This window comes from Pelophylax lessonae (genome assembly GCF_965119305.1).
Source record: "Pelophylax lessonae genome assembly, chromosome: 5".
Lineage (NCBI taxonomy): Eukaryota > Metazoa > Chordata > Amphibia > Anura > Ranidae > Pelophylax > Pelophylax lessonae.
Window position 1 is genome coordinate 231108734 of NC_138772.1, and position 19850 is coordinate 231128583.

Below are 19850 nucleotides of genomic sequence, written 5' to 3' on the forward strand. Positions count from 1 at the left end.
TCCCAAAAAGACTCCTGGCTGTATTAGATCAAAAGGGGGCTTCTACTAAATACTGAGCAAAGGGTCTGAATACTTAGGACCATGTGATATTTCAGTTTTTCTTTTTTAATAAATCTGCAACAATGTCAACAATTCTGTGTTTTTCTGTCAGTATGGGGTGCTATGTGTACATTCATGAGGAAGAAGAATGAACTTAAATGATTTTAGCAAATGGCTGCAATATAACAAAGAGTGAAAAATTTAAGGGGGTCTGAATACTTTCCGTACCCACTGTATACAGTAAACCCCCCCTCCATTGCGGGGGTTACGTTCCGGACCCAGCCGCGAAAAGTGAAATTCCGCGAAATAGAAAAACCCTATTAAAATGCATTGTAGGCATGTTTATTTTACGGTCACTGTACGTGTAGAAGCATTTTAAGGTCTTTAAACACACTTTTAAAACAATAGAAACTCATTTAAACACATAAAAGATACTGAGAGACATAGCAAGAGCTATGGAAAACACAAAAATATTCAATTTTTAATGATTTATATAGTAAAATAACATTACAAAAAAAAACGCGAATTACCGGGACCGCAAAAACTGAACCGCGATGGAGCGGGGGATTACTGTACTGCAAAGTTTGGAAGAAATTTAACTCTGTTATCTGAGAATCAAAAAGTATCCCCTGATGTCCCATCTATTTTGGAATGTTTTCATTAGGGTGCCAGCAAGGGTCTATCCCTTAGTACTTTAAAGGGACAGGCTGCAGCCATTAGTGTTTTTCTCCAGTATTTCCTTCTGGACCCATTATAGCAAGGTTTTTAGGGCTATTGCCAGGTCAAAACCAATAGTGATCAGATCTTGTCCTACCTGGGACCTATCTCTAGTCCTTCAGGCCTTGGTGACTGTTCCTTTTGAGCCTCTGAAAGATTTGTCAGTGAAATTTCTCTCACTGAAAACTGCGTTCTTGATTGCAGTCACGTCAGCATTCAGGCCCTCTCAATTAGGGAGCTTTTCCTTATAATTTTTGATGTTCGAGCAGTGTTAAAAACTGATCCAGGGTTTTCGCCAAAGGTAGCCACCCCCTTTCATAGATCACAGGATATTGTACTACCAACCTTTTGTGATTTTCCAAAAAATGACAAAGAAAAAGATTTAAATTTTTTGGATGTCAGAAGGGTTCTTCTTGTCTACCTGGAGGTTGCCAAGACCATTAGAAAGTCTGAAACCTTATTTGTTCTTTTTTCAGGGACACACAAGGGTAATGGAGCCTCTAAGGCCACCATAGCCAGGTGGATTAAGCAGGCTATCTCTGATGCCTACAGAGTTAAGAATGTTGCTCCACCTTTTGTCCACATCTTGGGCTGAAAGGGCTGGTGCCTCGCCGGAACAAATACAGTCAGGTCCATAAATATTGGGACATCAACACAATTCTAATCTTTTTGGCTCTATACACCACCACAATGGATTTGAAATGAAACAAACAAGATGTGCATTAACTGCAGACTTTAATTTGAGGGTATTTACATCCAAATCAGGTGAAAGGTGTAGGAATTACAACAGTTTTGTATACGTGCCTCCAACTTTTTAAGGGACCAAAAGTAATAGGACAATTGGCTGATCAGCTGTTCCATAGCCAGGTGTGTGTTATTCCCTCATTATCTCTCTTAAAAGGAGCAGATAAAAGGTCTAGAGTTCATTTCAAGTGTGCTATTTGCATTTGAAATCTGTTGCTGTCAACTCTCAATATGAGATCCAAAGAGCTGTCACAATTCAGTGTTTCTCCCCCGAGGGCAGGGGAGCTAGTGCAGGAATATGCGACTTCTCTCTTAAAGACTAAAGCGCTTGTGTCATTTATGCTCCTAGAAACATATTTTACTGTTAAGTTACAAATCCTATTTCTCTATTGTTCATCGACAGACGCAGCTCTGCTTAATCATAGACTAGGCAGAAAAAAGGCTTGTCCATGCCTATAGGGGCTGTCCCAGCAGGCATAACCTCTCAGACTTTGCTATACTCAAACAGTTTGTTCTGCCTAGTGACAGGGATAGGACCTAGTTCCCTGCTGGGACTTTGGTCTTAGCTGTAACAAGGAAAATTTGTGTTTTTTTTTTTTTTTTTTTTTTTTTCTGGTGCCTAAGCGTTTTGCACGCTGTTATCTCTTTGCGGAGGCAGTGAATACCAGGTGGGCTGGACCACTGAAGGTGGATTCCCCAGTGGCCAGGTTGAATAAAGTGACTCTGGTGCCAGTGGAAGAGTTGCCGGCCTTTTTGGATCCCGTGGATAGACGGGTGGAATCCTTATCCCACCATGTACATGGGGTAATGGTTAAATGCTAGCTTTGTGAACGTTCTCACAGAACACACTGCTACTGAATGGGTGAAGTTACTGAACAGTAACTTGGAAACAACACCGCTTCCCCCTGCAGTTCTGGAACTGTTAGACCAGTTGGTCCAAACCCTGGTTGGTGTTCTTGTGTGATACGTCCCTGGACTTGGCCTTTTTGGTGGCCAGGATGTCAGCACTGAGGGTTGCTTTTAGATGCCTGATATGGGTGAAATGCTGGTCGGCTGACCAGGCTTCTAAAAAAGCTGTTGCTGATCTCCCTTTTATGTGGGGGAAGCTATCTGGAGCCTCTCTGGACGAGTTGATCAAAGGTATCATGGGAGGTAAGAGCACTAAGCTGCAGGCGGGGGGCCTTCCTTTACTGCTCCTAAATGTCTTTTCCGTGCCTACGGGTCACAGGAAATAGGTAAACCGGTTAGATCTTCGGGGGTGTTTACCAAGATTCTGGCTCCGGTGTTAGCATTGCTGCGCTGGAGGGGGATTGCGGTACTGGGATACCTGGACGATCTCCTGTTGAGAGCGGACTCTTTCGGTGCAAGCTTTGGGTCTCATGATGTCAACCTTCGAAGCTGTTCCATTTGCTCAGTTCCATGCAAGACCCTTGCAGAGGGACATTCTGGTAAAGTGGAACAAGGATCCGAAGTCCTTGGACTCCTTGCTTCGGTTGAGCCACAACACCAAGTCAGCTCTGTTGTGGTGGATGCAGTCTCCAGCACTATGCCACAGCAAGTCTTTCCTTCCATTGTTCTGGACGGTTGTAACCACGGATTCCAGCCTGACAGGCTGGGGCAGGGTGCTGGGGAAGCTCTGTGCCCAGGGTACCTAGACGGTGGAAGAGTCAAAACGTCTGATCATTGTTTTGGAACTCGGAGCGATCAAACTTTTGTCCGAGTCATTGGACGACTCGCCTACGCGATTGTCCAGTTTGGGTTCAATCAGACAACGCCACGGCTGTGGCTTACATCCATCACCAGGGGGGCATCAGGAGTGTGCTGGCGGCCAAGGAGTTGGCCGAGATTGTGACTTGGGCAGAAAGATCAGGGTTTACTTAGAGACCACTGTGTCCTTCAGAAAATCGGACGCTCTTTTTGTCCTTACGGATGGACCTCGTAAGGGTCTGGCTGCGTCTGCTGCAACCATTTCCAGATGGATCAGACAGATGATGGTACAAGCCTATTCACTGAGGGACTAGTATCCTCCTTTTCCAGTAAAGGCGCATTCTACTAGAGCGCTGAGTGCCTCCTGGGCTTTTCGCCATCAGTCATCAGTGCTACAAGTTTGCAAGGAGACAACTTGGTCGTCTGTGCATACCTTTTACAAAATTCTACAAGGTAGATTTGCTGGCATCAGCGAATGCTTTTTTCGGCCGCAGGATTTTGCAGGCTGCAGTTTGAGAGAACCCCTTTTTTTGGTTTCTCTTTTTGAGGGCTCATTATTTCGGGGGAGCTCCTGTTGTTCTGGTTGGCTACATTTTGGCCATTAGGGCATTCAGTTTTTTTTGTTTCGGTCTTGTTCCCACCCCTCATGTTTTACACTCTAGGACATCCCTATAGTATATGATTAACAGAGCTGCGTCTCTCGATGAACGATAGAGAAAACTGGATTTTTGTAAGAGCTTACCGTAAAATCCTTTTATCTGAAGTTGATCGACAGACACAGCACCCGCCCCTCTCCTTTTGAGTTATGGGTCTTTTTCTGTCACTGCTTGCAACACAACTGTTTGAGTATAGCAGAGCCTGAGGGGTTATGCCTGCTGGGACAGCCCCTATAGGCGTGGACAAGCCTTTTTTCTGCCTAGTGCCTATCCCTAGTGGGCGGAGCATAACCACATAGTCTATGATTAAGCAGAGCTGCGTCTGTCGATCTTCAGAAAAAAGGATTTTACAGCAAGTTCTTACAAAAATCCAGCTTTCTCTGTTGGCATAAACCACCTGGGTGGTGGTGGTGGTGGTGATTCCAAACTAATACATGTTATCAGTAAAATAGTAAAGCTGCTGGCCTATAGAGTTCACTTTTTTTTTTCTTTTTCTTTTTCAGATTGGAGACTCTGATGGCAGCAATTCTGTTCTTGATTTTATGTCCATGAAATCATATTCTGATGTATCTCTTGAAATGTCAATGCTTAATTCTTTAGGTATGTTTGCATAGATTCTCATAGGTTTTTTTTTTGTTTTGTTTTTTTACAGAGTTGCTTTAAATATTAAGTAAGGGAAGCACTGAGAAAGAAACAAAAAGCTTATGAAAGTGGTAGTGCCTGGCTAATTGTGGCCTCAGTACTTATATTTATCTGGAATAAACATATAGCAAGTGAGGTCAGAGGAAAATCCTAAACTCTGATTTACAAACTTGGAGACTCGCAGTATTGAAGTCTTTGGATTCACATTGTTTTAACAACCCCTCTGCATGGTGTTATTAACTCTGGATTAAAAACAAGGATTCTTAGTTGACACTTATTACAGTACGTAGTCACCATCTTGTAAATGCTGTATACGGTATATAAATATGTAATGGCAGGAAGGAAGAAACTTACTAAACCTGTCTTTTGTATTACAAGTCTATTTAAAAGTATAGCCTGACATGTATAAATTTTATATTTGCCAGTAGAAGAGGGACAATCCAGAAAGGGGATCACTTTGATATGTTTGACCGGTTAAACTATTATGTCTGAAGTAGAACCCCTATTTTAAATGCAAAGTTGATAACCGCTATGTTTAGGTGTCTTTGCATAGAAGGTTAAAGCTCAACTTAAAGACACAAATTAATGCAGTTCTGTATTCATTAAAGCCGTATAGCATGCAGCTTAACAACTTCTGGATCGGAAGGTTTTCCCCCTTAATGACCATGCAATTTTTTGCGATTTGGCACTGCATTACTTTTACTGACAATTGCACGGTCGTGCAATGCGTTACCCAAATAAAATTGATGTCCTATTTTCCCACAAATATAACTCTTTTGGTGGTATTTGATCACCTCTGTGACTTTATTTTTTGCGCTATAAACAAAAAAAGAGCGACAATTCTGAAAAAAAAAAATATATATATTTTTCATTTTCTGCTATATATAACATTCCCAATACAAAAAATGTAAAAATCTAATTTTTTCATCATTTTAGGCCAACATGTATTCTGCTACATATTTTTGGTAAAAAAAATCCCAATAGGAGTATATTAAGTGGTCTGCGCAAAAGTTATCGCGCCTACAAACTAGGGGAAAGATTTGTCCTCTTGTATTTTTTTTTTTTTTTTTACTAGTAATGGCGTCGATCAGTGATTTTTAGCGGGACTGCGACATTGCGGCAGACAGATCGGACACCTAACTGACATTTTTGACACTTTGGAGGGGACCAGTGGCATTACTACAGTAATCAGTGCTAAAAATATGCACTGTTACTGTACTAATGACACTGGCAGGGAAGGGGTTAACACCAGGGGCGATCAAAGGGTTAAATGTTACCCTAGGGGGTGCTTTCTGACTGTTGGGGATGTATTTATGGAATGAACACAGGGACCTGTGTTACTGAATAGGAGGAACACGGGAGCCCTGTGTTCATTGTTGACAGAATAGCAGTCTGTCGTGTTTACAACGGCAGACCGCCGTTCTGTCTCTGAGGAAACAAAAAACCCTGTAAGAGTTAATAGGCATAATGAGCTAGTATGCATCGCACACTAGCTCATTATGTAATACTTTAGAACGCAGCTGTTCCAGCGGCGCTTGGGCACCACTGACCTTTTCCTCTGAGTTTCTTCTGGGTATGCAGGAGCTGCCGTTCATGGCATGGGGCTCGGAAGGAATGGCATATGTGGCCGTTCCTTCAGAGCGAATGCGCCAGAGATGTCACTGGCTGCATGTCATGTAAATCTCTCCTAAACGGTACATGTTTAGGAGATATTTTGACTACCTATAGGTAAGCTTTATTATAGGCTTATCTATAGGTAAATGTCTGCAGAAGAATTTTACTTCCTCTTTTTAAGGCTAATGCTCTTACATAAATTTATCATTTCCTAAGCGCTGCAGGATTTCTAAACTGACATCGACTTGGGAGAGAAAAGACAAGCCTCACCAGTTTCACAGTGCAGCACGCTATGTCTCAGCAGTCTTTTGCGGTGCCCTAGTGCTGTCTATGGGGTAAAAAAGAACTTTAAAAAATGTTCTTAGAATATATGGAGTGTACAGAATTCTGTTGGTGAAAGTATACACCTCTGCAGCTTATTATGCACTTCATTTTTGCTGTATAGCTGTCTGTTTTCCAGCAGGGTCTTTGCTGGAAGTTACAGCCCCTCTGTTTGTCCTGGTGGTCATTGTCACAGGGACAAAAGTGAGCTTCAATCAAACGTTTGAAAGTGGTCACCATGATGAGGAAGTGGGCATAAATCTTCAATCCATAATGATTTCTGAGCAAGTGACAACTATCAATTTCTTATGTATTTCTGTGTTAGGAATTTAGGGAAATCTCCCCAATTAGCCCAGATAGCAAAAAAAAAACACAAAACAAAAAGAAAACTGATAGGGGCTTTTAGCCAATCCCTACTCAATTAAAAATTACTTTAAATACAGCTAAAATATTCTATTAATTTATTCTAAAAGATTTTTTTACCTACTAGGAAAAGTGAAGAAAGAGCTAGACCATGAGGATGGACATCTTAACTTGGATGATACAGCTAAGCTTTTGCATGACTTCCATGATGTACACAATGATAGAGTTGGATCTCGTCCATCTTCAAACATAAGTTCTTTATCCAACAACTCAGAAAGAGATCACCATCATCTTGGTGAGTGATGTGTTTTAATAGAGATAAACACCGAAGTGCAAGAAGGGATAAAAAAAAATACATTTCAAATGCGTCAACTAACATGAAAATGTTTGTAAACCCAAAATCTGTTATCTTAATTCTACAGTGCAAAACACAGGAATTCATTCTTAGACCATGGGTTATATGGCGCTACATTCAGATGACTGGACACTTGCAAAACTTTTCATGGATTGTTTACCTGGACCCCGCATCAATGGGACTGTCCTGTAATGTTTGCTTCGGGCACTTAACATTAGGCACTCACCTTGCTACCCAGGTGTTCTCTCTAGTTAGTAATGCAGTAATTATAAGACTATTAACTGCTCCTTTATGGCTGCTATTTTCCACTGATGAAGCAAACTGGTCATTTGCTGTTTCTCCAGCTAAGTCTCCAGAATGACAGCCACAGGAACTCTGTTAGAGCCTGGGTCACTGTGATTCCTTCATGCCAGGCATGCTGCAACCCCCTAGTCCACATCTGTCCTTGGAGTATCCCGCAGTGGAATTTCCTCACTTAGCAATGGCGGATTACAGGCGCTTGGGAGCAGGAACTCAAGCAGGCCCTGAAGAAACTCAAAGTTCCTCTCGAGATGATAGCTGTTCTCTTGTTCTGGAGCAGAATCTTACATAAACACGGCTCTAGCCCCCTGAATAGAGCTCCCCCAGATACACATACCATGCAACCGAAATGAAGCATAATTATCTGCTGCCATGTCTGACCTATTCTAAAAGCTATCATCACTTCTGGAAATTACAGGTGCCAACAGCCGTAAATGCCATTTTCCTCTCCTCCCCTGGACTATATTCATGCATTAACACCTGCTGAAGTGAACTTAGTCCTGATATAGAAAATTCTGCTTCTCTGCAAGACTACAACTCTTGCCCCCTCTGCCTTACTATTCTGCATAAACTTATGTGTAATGTCCAAGCTCCAGGATATCCTTACTTGCAGTGCATATGCGCAGAATTTTATGTCTTAGAGCTTGGTCCACCTACCCTGCTTTAGAAAGATGCCTTTCTACAATAGCACATTACATTGAAGCAGTTATGGAGGGAAAGGTATTCTTACCCTACTATTCACAATCACATTAAGTGTACAATCTGTTCGCCCCTTCCAGGCATTGTCATCTACTGCATCTGGGGAAAGGAAAAAAAAAATCATACAATCCTATACCCACAGTTGATCCAGAGGAAGGTCCATCCTTTTTGTGGCATAGCCTGTACTTTTAAGCCCACTGGAGCTTCTTCACAATGAAGGCTCCCCCCCCCACCCCTAGAGGTGGGGGTACATCTACTGAAAATTGTTCGAGCTTAGAGCAGAGAGACGTCAGTTTAACTAACTAAAAAATTAGACTGTTTCCTTATGTCTCCTTGCAGCTTTACAGTCACAAGTGGTGGCCATCGCCTTCCCCTTTAGGAAAACTAACAAGGGCTTTCTGAATCCTGCATAGGTCCCCTTGTCCCATCAGTGCCCTAAAACATCTGTCCCAATTACTGCAGTAGTTTACTTTTGCTTGCTCTACTATAGACCTGCAACTATCTCTCGTGAGATTTTTTCGTCTAGCTTTTGCAGTACAAAGTGTGATGGGTTATTCTTCTGATCAAGTCACACATCAATGTAGTCTTTGCATAACTACATAAATCCTGGCACTCTGCGGTGCTTTTTTATTATTAGACCCTTATTACACCCTAAACATTCATACCCCAGGGTGCCTTAAAGACCCTTTTACTACCAGGTTCCTAAGCCTAACTTTTGAACCATTAGACTGAATGCTGATTATCCCACTTCTTTTTTTCTGTTGATCCTGCATCGTTCACGGGCTCATCCCCCTGCCTTTTATTGTGGGGTACCTGGATTGAATCCAGACTTTCATATTCACATTCTGCCTTCAGTAACAGGCAACTTTGTCTATCTGATCTTGTTGCCAGGAACCTACTCCTTTTAACTTCCCTCGGTTGCTCTCCATGTACATTTTTCTTAGGTTATGAGGCTGACTCTTTGGAGGCAGTCTGTGCTCTGTTTTCCCCACCTTGGGTGCCCCCCTTTCTTTTCCGCATATTCTGGAACCTCGTTTTCTTGCTCCTGGTGCTCTTTTTATCTCCTTTTGTAAGATATTCTTTCTCCTCTTCTTGTCCAGTCATGAAGGCATGTTGCTCAATTTTTACTTTGCCTTATGGGTGGGGTAAGAACTGTAATCTCTGGTTACCTGCCTTCTCTTTAGAGTTGAACCCTCTTCTGTTTTTCAGCAGGGTGGTACCTCCATGGGGTTCCTCCCTCCTCTTCCACCCACCTAGGTGGTTATTTTGCCCTTCTTCTAGAGCTTCCATTCTCAGGGAAAGAGTTCCTCCAATCTGACCCCCTGCCTTCCTCTGCCAATTAAGCTGGCTCATCTGCCACATCAGCTTCCTCTTTCCTAGCCAGAGAGGAATTGTAATGAGATGTAAGATTTCACAGGCTGAATTTCTGCTTTAATTGAGGCCATAGATAACCAGTGTCACAACAGTGCCCTTTCCCGTCCGAAGCTCCTTGAACCAGACATATTACCTGTTGAGGATGACCCCTGTCCAGCATTGGCTCCCTTAAAATGCCTAAGCCAGCTAAGAATTTCCAGGCCTACTTTCTGGTAGTGCCTATACTGTTTTGGGGCTGACCACACCCAAATAGTTTTTTTCACTTCAGATTTTAACTGTATGCTATTAAGGAATGTTCCTACAAAAGTAGGCTGTTCTGTGGTAGATCCTGTCACTTGTTTTTTTGACAAGATTCTGTGTTCAAAGACCCAATAAACCAGAGGTTAGAAGAACTCTTTAAAGCATTTTTCTTTGGCAGACACCACCATGGAACCTGTGGTTGCTTCTATGGTAGTCTGCCAGATTATTGTCATTTGGACCATCGGACATTTCACCTACAACCATATGCTAATGCCTGAAAGTCTTGGCAGGCACACTTCTCTCCTGGATGACTCTTCTCTCCATCCACATGCTTTGATTTAAATGCGTGTCAGCTAAACTCCAATGCAAGAAGCACCTTGAACGACTACCCTTTGAAGGTGAATGCCTGTTTAATACCTCTATGTACAAGTACATCAAGGAGACACTGGACACGCCTTTTTTGAGAAGATGCTACAAAATGCAAATCCATTCAGATAACAAATGGCAGGGCACAGACGCTAGAACTGTCCTAATTCTGTGGGGTGCAGAAAACAGAACAAATGGCAGGACCACAAACTGGATTTTCTGAGTACCTACAGCAAAGCAAATTGCAGATGATCTGGAGAAATGCCTGCTAAACCCAAAAAGTCTCCCTGATGAATTGGGGCTATGACTGGCTGCGTGGATTCCATATAGTTACATAGCCAGGTTGAAAAAGACACAAGTCCATCAAGTTCAACCAATAAAAGAGAGGAAAAAAAAAAACCATACAATCCCATATATACAATTCTTTGTCCATAGTTGATCCAGAGGAAGGCGAAAAACCCCAGCAAAGCATGATCCAATTTGCTACAGCAGGGGACAAAATTCCTTCCCGATCCTCCGAGAGGCAATCGGATATTCCCTGGATCAACCTTACCTATAAATGTTGGTACTCAATTATATTATATACATTTAGGAAAGGATCCATGCCTTTTTTAAAGCAATCTACTGAGCTGGCCAGAACCAGCCCTAGTGGGAGTCTGTTCCACATTTTCACAGCTCTTACTGTGAAGAAATCTTTCCGTATTTGGAGATTAAATCGCTTTTCCTCCAGACGGAAAGCATGCCCCCTTTGTCCTCTGTGATGACCTTAAAGTGAATAACTCAACACCAAGTCTATGTGTGTTCCTGCTATAGGCCTCTAAAAACGTGCCACATCCCAAAAATTGTAGTTTACCAATGTGGATTCCCCTGGGGGTGGGACTTTTTAGGCACGAATTACAAATATCAAGGATTGATATGAAAAATGTTTATTTTATTAACAAATGTAAAGACAGTAATGAATATACAGAAAAAATGTTTTGTTAAAAACAATTTTAGCAAGCAATAATGTGTGCAAAATGATACAACTCAACCATCAAGACCAGGTAAGCGTCAAATAGGATATATATAATACATGATCTCTTAATTGATACCATTTGCATGAAAACGACATTATAAAACATATAGAATATCATTTAGCAAAATTTGTACAAAATAGTGATTTTCACTTACATGGTTGATTTTCATACTGACAAACAAAGAGCTTGCTGCTTTTAAAAACAAGGAGTACGTTGGAACCTAAACACTGCTGTGTATTCACGGAGTGGAAATTTATAGAGATGCATGTGTCTCAGGCACAATGAAGAAAAGACTGATGGAGAAAGTGCTCTCAAAAACACTCAGAACAGCTGGAATCCAAAATTGCTTAGCAAAGTAGGCGAGGCAGAAGTCATGCCCGGGCTGCAATGTAAAAGAAATATAATGGGCATTCTGTCATTATGTGCTAAATGCCAAAAAAACACGGTTGAAGCTGGCTCATTGTGGAAATTAGGCCAAAAACTAGATCATATTAGATCTGTATACTTTAGTTCAAAAATTAAAAAATAGTTCAAAAAGGTATGCTCATATAGAACCATGCCATTCAATAGAATCTGTCTTAATGAATTGCATTTCATCTATGACAGATTCTATTGAATGGCATGGTTCTATATGAGCATACCTTTTTGAACTATTTTTTAATTGACAATAATTGTTAATAAAATAAACATTTTTTTTATATCAATCCTTGATATTTCTAATTCGTGCCTAAAAAGTCCCACCCCCAGGGGAATCCACATTGGTTAACTCAACACCAAGTTCACTATATGAAACCCTTATGTATTTGTACATGTTGATCATCCCCCCCCCCCCCCCCAATCTACTCTTCTCAAGAGAGAATAAATTCAGTTACTCTACTCTATCCTCATAGCTGAACTCCTCCATGTCTCTTATCCGTTTGGTTGCCCATCTCTGCACTTTCTCCAGTTCCCCGATATCCTTTTTGAGAACTGGTGCCCAAAACGGAACTGCCTATTCCGAATGAGGTTTTTACTAATGGATTGTACAGGGGCAAAATGGTTTCTTTCTCTCTGAAGTTCATAACTCTCAATACAAGAAAGTACTTTGCTCGCTTTGGAAACCGCAGCTTGGCATTGCATGCTATTATTAAGCTTATGATCTACCAACACCCCCAGATCCTTCTCCGTCATTGATTCCCCCAGTTCTACGGAATCTTTGAGACCGAATTAAGCTTTTCAGGGCCTTGAGATGCAATATTTGTCCTTGGAACTGTGAAAAGGTTGGAATAAAATCCCTGAAATCTTTCCAATACAGGAACTGGGGTGAAAACCCCTTGCCCTGGGGTATCTGCAAGGGCTACATTGAAGTCTTCTAAGTTAGGTGGTGATAGGAAGTTTAGAGGACATTAGATGAAGCAGAGTTAGGGATTGGAACTCTAATTTTGCAGCCAACTTAAACTACCTCCAGTATCCAGGCATCTCAGATCCTGTCCATCCAAATGTCCACAAAGGATCACAGACATCTCCCCCACTTTGGAGTGGGGGTGGCCCTTCATGTGCAGGAGCACTTGTTGCAGGTTTAAGGGATTTGGGGGGTCAGGTTTGCAATGAAACTGGACTTCTTACTTGGGTTTGGCTTTAGAGGCTGAACGATTGTATAGGAAATGGTTTGACAGCACTCCAGTGTCAGCGGATAAAAAGTCTTCATTTCTCTGTCGCTCATTGACAGACGTAGTCCTCGTTGATTAATAACAACTCGGGTTATACTGCCCTCTACAGGAGTAGGACTAGACAGGAAAGAAAACGTTCTGGCCACACCTTAGGGGCAGTCCCAGAGGGTATATCCTCTCTCTCTCTGCTACAGCAAATCAGTTTTTTTCTGTCTAGTTAGGAGTAAGGACCTAGATGCCTTGCTGGGATCTTCGGTCCTGGCAGGATTTTTTTCTTAGAAAGATTTTTTTTGACAGCTTTTTTTCTCCAGTGTTCCTGTGAGATCTTCAAGCAAGAAAGCTGGAACTGGGCGACGGGCTGGATGTTGAGATCCAGTGGTCACCCCAGTTCAGCCTACGAGCGCGAGCAGGCCATAGCTCCGCGCTGGGTCGGCCGCGACATAGTCCCACTGGACGGGGACTAACCCTGCGAGTTAAATGTCTTGCCTGGACGCCAATGACCAACAGAGTCACGGCATCCGTATTGGTCGACAGCCCCCCCCCCCCCGGTGGAGAGGGGTTCTGTCAGGAGTTGGCGCCCGCCTGGTTCCGGTATGGTGAGTAGAATGTTCCCCCTCTCCCCCTGTCGGGTTTGTTGGTGGACGCGGGCCCTCTCTGGGATGGTAGGTGGGTCTCCCCTCTATCCTATTACATGTCACAGATCCCCCTATTTGAGTGTGATTGTTTGTGAATAGAAACCAGGAGGCTTGGTTTGGGAGCTGACAATCTAGAGTCATTGTAAGACTGTTAAGGTGACTGAAGTCAGTGGCAGTACAAAAGGGCATTACTATTGAAGTAAAAGGTATCCCACCTGTCAGAGTGTGTACACAGCCTGAGTTACTGCAGTCCAGATCGCCATTCCTCCAGCAGCCCAGGGACCGCATGCGGCCCACCAGGGTCCTATACCGCCAGCCAGGCTTTTTCATCATTCAGGGTGAAGTTTGTGGGGCCAAGCTCCCGCAGGCCGCCAGACCGAATACATACTTCCCACAGGCCGCTGCTAGCCGCCGCTATCCCACACAGACCGCCGCCATTGTTTGGTAGATCACACGAGGCCGCCATATTGGCGTAGCCTCGTGTCTCCAGCATGGGGGTGGCCAAACACCTCGAGGAGCTATGGGGAGGCGCCGGAAGGCGTGTAAAGGGGCGGAGCCGCCTCCTTTTACCCGGGAAAGCAAGCCAAAGACTTCCTGTCTGTAATAGACAGTGCTGGAACAGGTTGTATTGAAACTTCTGAGCATCAAGTGGTGAGCCTTGGGGTCTCTCTCTCTCTCTCTCTCTCTGTAGGGGTCCTAAAGCAGGTAACACTAAGGGGCGCTGTGGAGCTGGGGGTCTAAAGAAAAAAAAAAAAAAAGTTTTTTATTTTTGCAAATAATTTTTTTTTTTTTTTCCCGGCAAGTGCTGGAATAATCATGGACCCTGCCACACAGGTGCCCCCACCTGATCCCCTCGAGGTGGCCGCAGGACCCTCCAGTTCACAGAATATTGATGCATTTACAGCAGTTTTGGAGTCTTTGGTATCCCGGGTGGAGATGGCCTGTCAGGGACGGGGGAGAAAGCGACCCCCGCCTACCCCTATTTCATCTGATACTTCAGATTCTGAGATGGTCATTGCAGCTGCAGGTCCCTCTGCAGGGGCTGTTGTCTCAGGTAAAGTTCCCTCAGACAGTGAGGAGGACGTTCCTGCCTCCGCCATAGCACAAGAAGCAGCATTCGTGGACGCACTAGTTGTGGCGGTCCGGGAAACCTTAAGACTTGAGGTTTTACCGGCAGAGATAACCGAGATAGAAATTCCCTTTGGTACTAGTAAGCCTACCAAGACGGCGAAGGTTTTTCCCTTACCCAAATGTTTTGGTAATAAAATCAAAGAGGAATAGGATCATCCTAAACGTACCCTTACTGTTTCCAAGCGCATTGCTAGACGCTATCCGTTTGAGGAATCCCTCATTAAGAAATGGACGGTACCACCAGTGGTGGATCCACCTATTTCCAGACTGAATAAAGCCACGGTTATCCCGTTGGAGGACGCTCCGTCCTTTAAGGATACAGTGGATCGGAAAATGGAAGCGGAGTCCCGCACCATTTTTTCCCTGATAGGGTCAGCCTTTAGACCAGTGATTGTCATTGGTTTAGTTTCACAAACATTAACGGAATGGGCAAGATTGTTACGCCATGACCTAAAGGGGGAAGGTATCCCCCAGGCAGCGTCTGATTTGATGGAGCAAATCATACAAGGACTGCAGTTCGTCTGTGACGCAGCCCTGGATGCCACCCCCCTTGTTAGGGCATGCATCGATGTCAGCGGTAGTCCTCAGACGTGTGCTGTGGTTAAAGTGCTGGTCGGCGGATCTAGGTTCAAAAAAAACCTTGGCGAATCTCTCTTTTCAAGGGAATCGCCTATTTGGGGCCACCCTAGATGAGATCATTAAGGATGTCACTGGGGGCAAGAGCACTTTTTTGCCACAGGCTGCTAAAGCTAAAGGACCTCGTAACAAGCGTGGACCTTTCTTTGCCACTCATAAAGGGTTCGTTCGCTCCGCTGGGGCGAGCGGGAAAGGCAAAGCCCCTCTAGGAGGGTTCAAGAGGCGCTGGTCGGGCAAACAAAAGGCCGACTCAGCCAAACCTGAAGTCAAGGCTAACACAGCTTGAAGGTGCGCCCCCACCCGGTTTAGGGGTGGGGGGACGTCTTCACCGGTGTTCAGATCTAGGACTTTCCTGAATCCCGGACTAAGGGGTTCAGGAGATCATACGATCAGGATACAAGATCGAGTGTCGATCACTGCTACCGGTGCAATTCTTCCCTTCCAACATTTAGGTGCTACAGGGAGCGATAGTTCCCGTTCCCTGAACAGATCATTTTCCTTACCTTTTCCAAGGATCATTCTCAGTTCCCTCCAGGAATCGGATCCGGTTGAGCAAGCGGACCAAGGAGCCTCTAGTCGGGTGACTTCGGTCTCTTATGCTCAACCAGGAGAAATCACCACTCCTGATAGGAATCAAGTTTCTGATAAATGTGTGGGAACAGAGAGCGATCAGACTTTGTCGGATTACCTGGACCAGGCAGCTCTAGGGCAGCCTGGTTCGGATCCAGTCAGACAATATCTGGGTGATGACTTAGGTCGATCACCAAGGTTTTCAATATCTGTGTCTTCATCAGAGCATCCCGGAGGGGGATCTGTTGGCATATCCGCTCAACAGGAAGGCGCGGAGGTGTGCAACTAGCGGACGCAGCAGGCGTGCTGAACGGCCTGTAAAGCCAGTGTCAGCTACTATATGTCTTCCCTCCTCTCAGATTGCTGCTGAGATTTCTCCGCAGGATAGAGATGGAGGGAACTCCAGTTATCCTGGAAATTCTAGGCTAGCCTCGTCAAGCCAGTCAGGCCGACTTGGACATACTAGTCGCGAACGCTTCTTGGAGACCTCCTCTCAGGGAGGATCTGCGGTCTCAAGGACCGATCTTCCATCGTGCTTTACAGTCGCTGGTTTTAATGGCCTGGCCATTGAGACCCAGGTACTGAAGGACAGAGGGCTGTCAGCTTCAGTTATTCCTACTCTAATTAAAGCAAGGAAAGCGACTTCCAGCAAAGTCTATCATCGCACATGGAAGACTTATATTGCGTGGTGTGAATCTTTGGGATTTCCCCCACGTACCTATTTGGTGACCCGAATCTTGGCTTTTCTGCAAAAGGGGGTTGAGCAGAAACTATCCTTGAGCACCATCAAGGGTCAGGTTTCAGCATTAGCAATCTTCTTTCAGAAGCCTTTGGCTACTCATTCCTTGGTGCGGAATTTCATCCAGGGGGTGCGGCACTTGGCTCCGCCAGTCCGCGCGCCCTTACCACCCTGGGATCTTAATTTGGTTTTGTCGGTTCTGCAGAAACCTCCCTTTGAAAATATCAGGGAGATTCCCTTGCTTACATTATCCCAGAAGGTGGCCTTCTTGGTGGCTATCACTTCTGCACGCAGGGTGTCAGAACTGGCTGCATTATCATGCCATTCCCCATATCTAGTGGTTCATAGGGATAAGGTAGTTCTTCATCCGAAGCCATCCTTTCTTCCTAAGGTGGTTTCAGAATTTCATCTGAATGAAGATATTGTGCTACCTTCCTTGTGTCCTCAGCCCAATCATCCTCGGGAATATGCGTTGCATTCCTTGGATGTGGTTCGGGCAATCAGGGTATACCTGAAGGCTACGGAAACGTTCCGTAAGACGGATTCACTTTTCGTGATCACGGATGGCCCCAGAAAGGGGTTGCCTGCATCTGCCGCAACTATCTCCAAATGGATCAGACAGACGGTGGTACAGGCTTATTCTATTAAGGGTCGGAATCCTCCGTTCCCTGTTAAGGTGCACTCCACTCGAGCGCTCAGTACTTCCTGGGCCTACCGCCATCAGGCGTCAGTGGTCCAGGTGTGCAAGGCGGCCACCTGGTCGTTGGTACATACCTTTACGAAATTTTATAAAGTTGATGTGATGGCATCGGCGGATGCCTCATTTGGCCGCAAGGTTTTGCAGGCTGCAATTTGAGGAGACCGGTGGTCTACCTCGAGGGTTTTTTTCCGTTGGAATTTCAGTTGAGTCTCATCGTGTGATTGATGAGCCTTTAAAACTTCTAGTTGGCACCGGTTGGGCCTTCTAGATTGGATTTTGATTTCCATTTTCCCACCCCTCATTTGTGGTACTGCTTTGGGACGTCCCGAGTTGTTATTAATCAACGAGGACTACGTCTGTCAATGAGCGACAGAGAAAAATGGATTTTTGTAAAATCTTACCGTAAAATCCTTTTCTCTTAAGCTCATTGACAGACGTAGTACCCGCCCCTCTGTTTTGGAGTTGGGTTGGGTTAAATTCTCTAAACACTGCTTTGTGACATAACTGATTTGCTGTAGCAGAGAGAGAGAGGATATACCCTCTGGGACTGCCCCTAAGGTGTGGCCAGAACGTTTTCTTTCCTGTCTAGTCCTACTCCTGTAGAGGGCAGTATAACCCGAGTTGTTATTAATCAACGAGGACTACGTCTGTCAATGAGCTTAAGAGAAAAGGATTTTACGGTAAGATTTTACAAAAATCCATTTTTCTCCAAAAACATGACCACACAATGAACAGATGCCTCAAACAGCAAACGCGTTTCACTAATCAGGTTCACTTATTCATTGCATTCATTCTTATGCAATGAATAAGCGAACCTAATTCCTGAAACGCGTCTGAGGCATCTGTTCACTGTGCTGTCATGTTTTTGGAGAAATAAAGACTTTTTATCCGCTGACACTGGAGTGCTGTCAAACCATTTCCTATACAATCGTTGCTTCCATGGTCCATGGACTAGACATGCACCCAGCAAAGATTGGATACTTCTAACCTGGAGCGGCATCACCCCTTAGAGGCTGAAGCCTGGGAGTAGGGAAATTAATTCCTCTTGGTCTCATAAGAATGGGGAAGGGGGTGATTTTTTTTTTTCTCCCCTGACTCTGGCCTAGGCTTCTTCTGTTGCAATAATGTTATTTAATAGGAGACACATAGTAGGAAACAAGACCGGAGAGATCCGATAACCCATCTGTGCAGTCTAATTCATGCTGAGAGTGCAGGACTGTTGGCATGAACTCTAATCACTCTACAAATAAAGGATTAGCATGGAGTAAGGCTGGATTCCTTTTCAAGGGTTTTATCCATTCCCCTAATGTAATGGTAACTTGCAATGGAGAGTCTGCTAGCAAAAAGAAGGCTTTAGAACGAGTCCCTAAACATTTGATATATGACCTTTTTAAAATGACCTTTAGAACGAGTCCCTAAACATTTGATATATGACCTTTTTAAAATGATACTTAGTCTTTTTTTTTTTTTTTTTTTCTCTTTTGTTAAAAATAACAAATATGTTATACTTACCTGGTCTGTTCAGTGGTTTTGCACAGAGCAACCCCAATCCGCCTCTTCTCCAGTCCCTCTTTGGTGCTCCTGGCCTTTTGTTGAGTGCCTCCACAACAAGCTGCTTGCTAGGGGGGGACACCCAAGCTGAGCCACTGCTTGTTCAGACAAGGAGCCGCAACCTGGCTCTGCCCTCTTTCTCTCCTTATTGGCTCCCTTACTTTGAAAGTGGGAGCCAATGTTGGAGCAGATCTTCACCCTTAAAAAACTTCTTTCCTCTCCAACCCACCTTCCCTCTCCTATGCAAATATGTTTGTTTTTTGTTTTTTTCTCCTTTACCTTTTTTTACATTAACAAGTTTTTTTTGTTTTTTTTTTGAAGAATTGCTGATAAAGCTTTTAAGAGGTTGAAATAAAAGAAATACAATTGTTATTCAAGCTTAATGTTAACCTTAAATATATCTGGTTTTTATTTAAATAAGTAAACTGTTCATTTTAGTGTGAATAATTTTATCTTTTTTTTTTTTTCAAATTAAAGGTAGCCCTTCTCGTCTCAGCGTTGGAGAGCAACAGGACATTCCAGACCCCTATGAATTCCTGCAGTCCCCAGAACCTGATAACCCTAATTAAAGCCCTTTTTCCTGTAGAATATGTATATTGTCTTTATTAAGCCAGGTTGACTGTATAGATTTCCACCCAAAGTGGTGTTCTATGTAATAAAATACTATATGAATTGTTTTTAAAAATTGTTTTAAAAATTATTACAGGTAGAATAAAGTACAACAATTCCACTACCAATATAAAATATGAACATATTGGTGAAATATATAATTTACAAATTACTGTTAGGGTGTGTTTTTAACATTTTAAAAGTGTACATTTATAAATGTTAGACCTAAAAAGACTGGATATTTTACCACCCCACTCAGGGACCAATCTAAACCCTTCATTTGAGAAACTGTATTTTAATTAAAAGGAGTGTTTCAGTATGTAACCTAAGTTGTAATAAATATATATATATATATATATATATTCTATATTTGCAGGATGCAGATCCACACTTCCAAAAAAGGGACCAGGCAGAACAGGAATAAACAGAGGGTAAAAAAAAAAAAAATCACAAATTCAATGACAATATCTATAAGAA

The 19850-nt window shown here is 43.5% G+C and overlaps 1 protein-coding gene across 1 annotated transcript in view; it reads left to right on the top strand.

Moving 5' to 3' along the window:
- Positions 1-19354, top strand: part of BRD9 (bromodomain containing 9) — a 94900-nt gene extending 75546 nt beyond the window's left edge. Inside the window, exons 14-16 of the mRNA XM_082259310.1 lie at positions 4367-4463; positions 6931-7098; positions 19242-19354. Coding sequence (XP_082115436.1) covers positions 4367-4463; positions 6931-7098; positions 19242-19333 — 357 coding nt within the window. The 3' untranslated portion in view covers positions 19334-19354. The remainder of the gene's footprint in view (positions 1-4366; positions 4464-6930; positions 7099-19241) is intronic.
- The last annotated feature ends 496 nt before the right edge of the window (positions 19355-19850 follow it).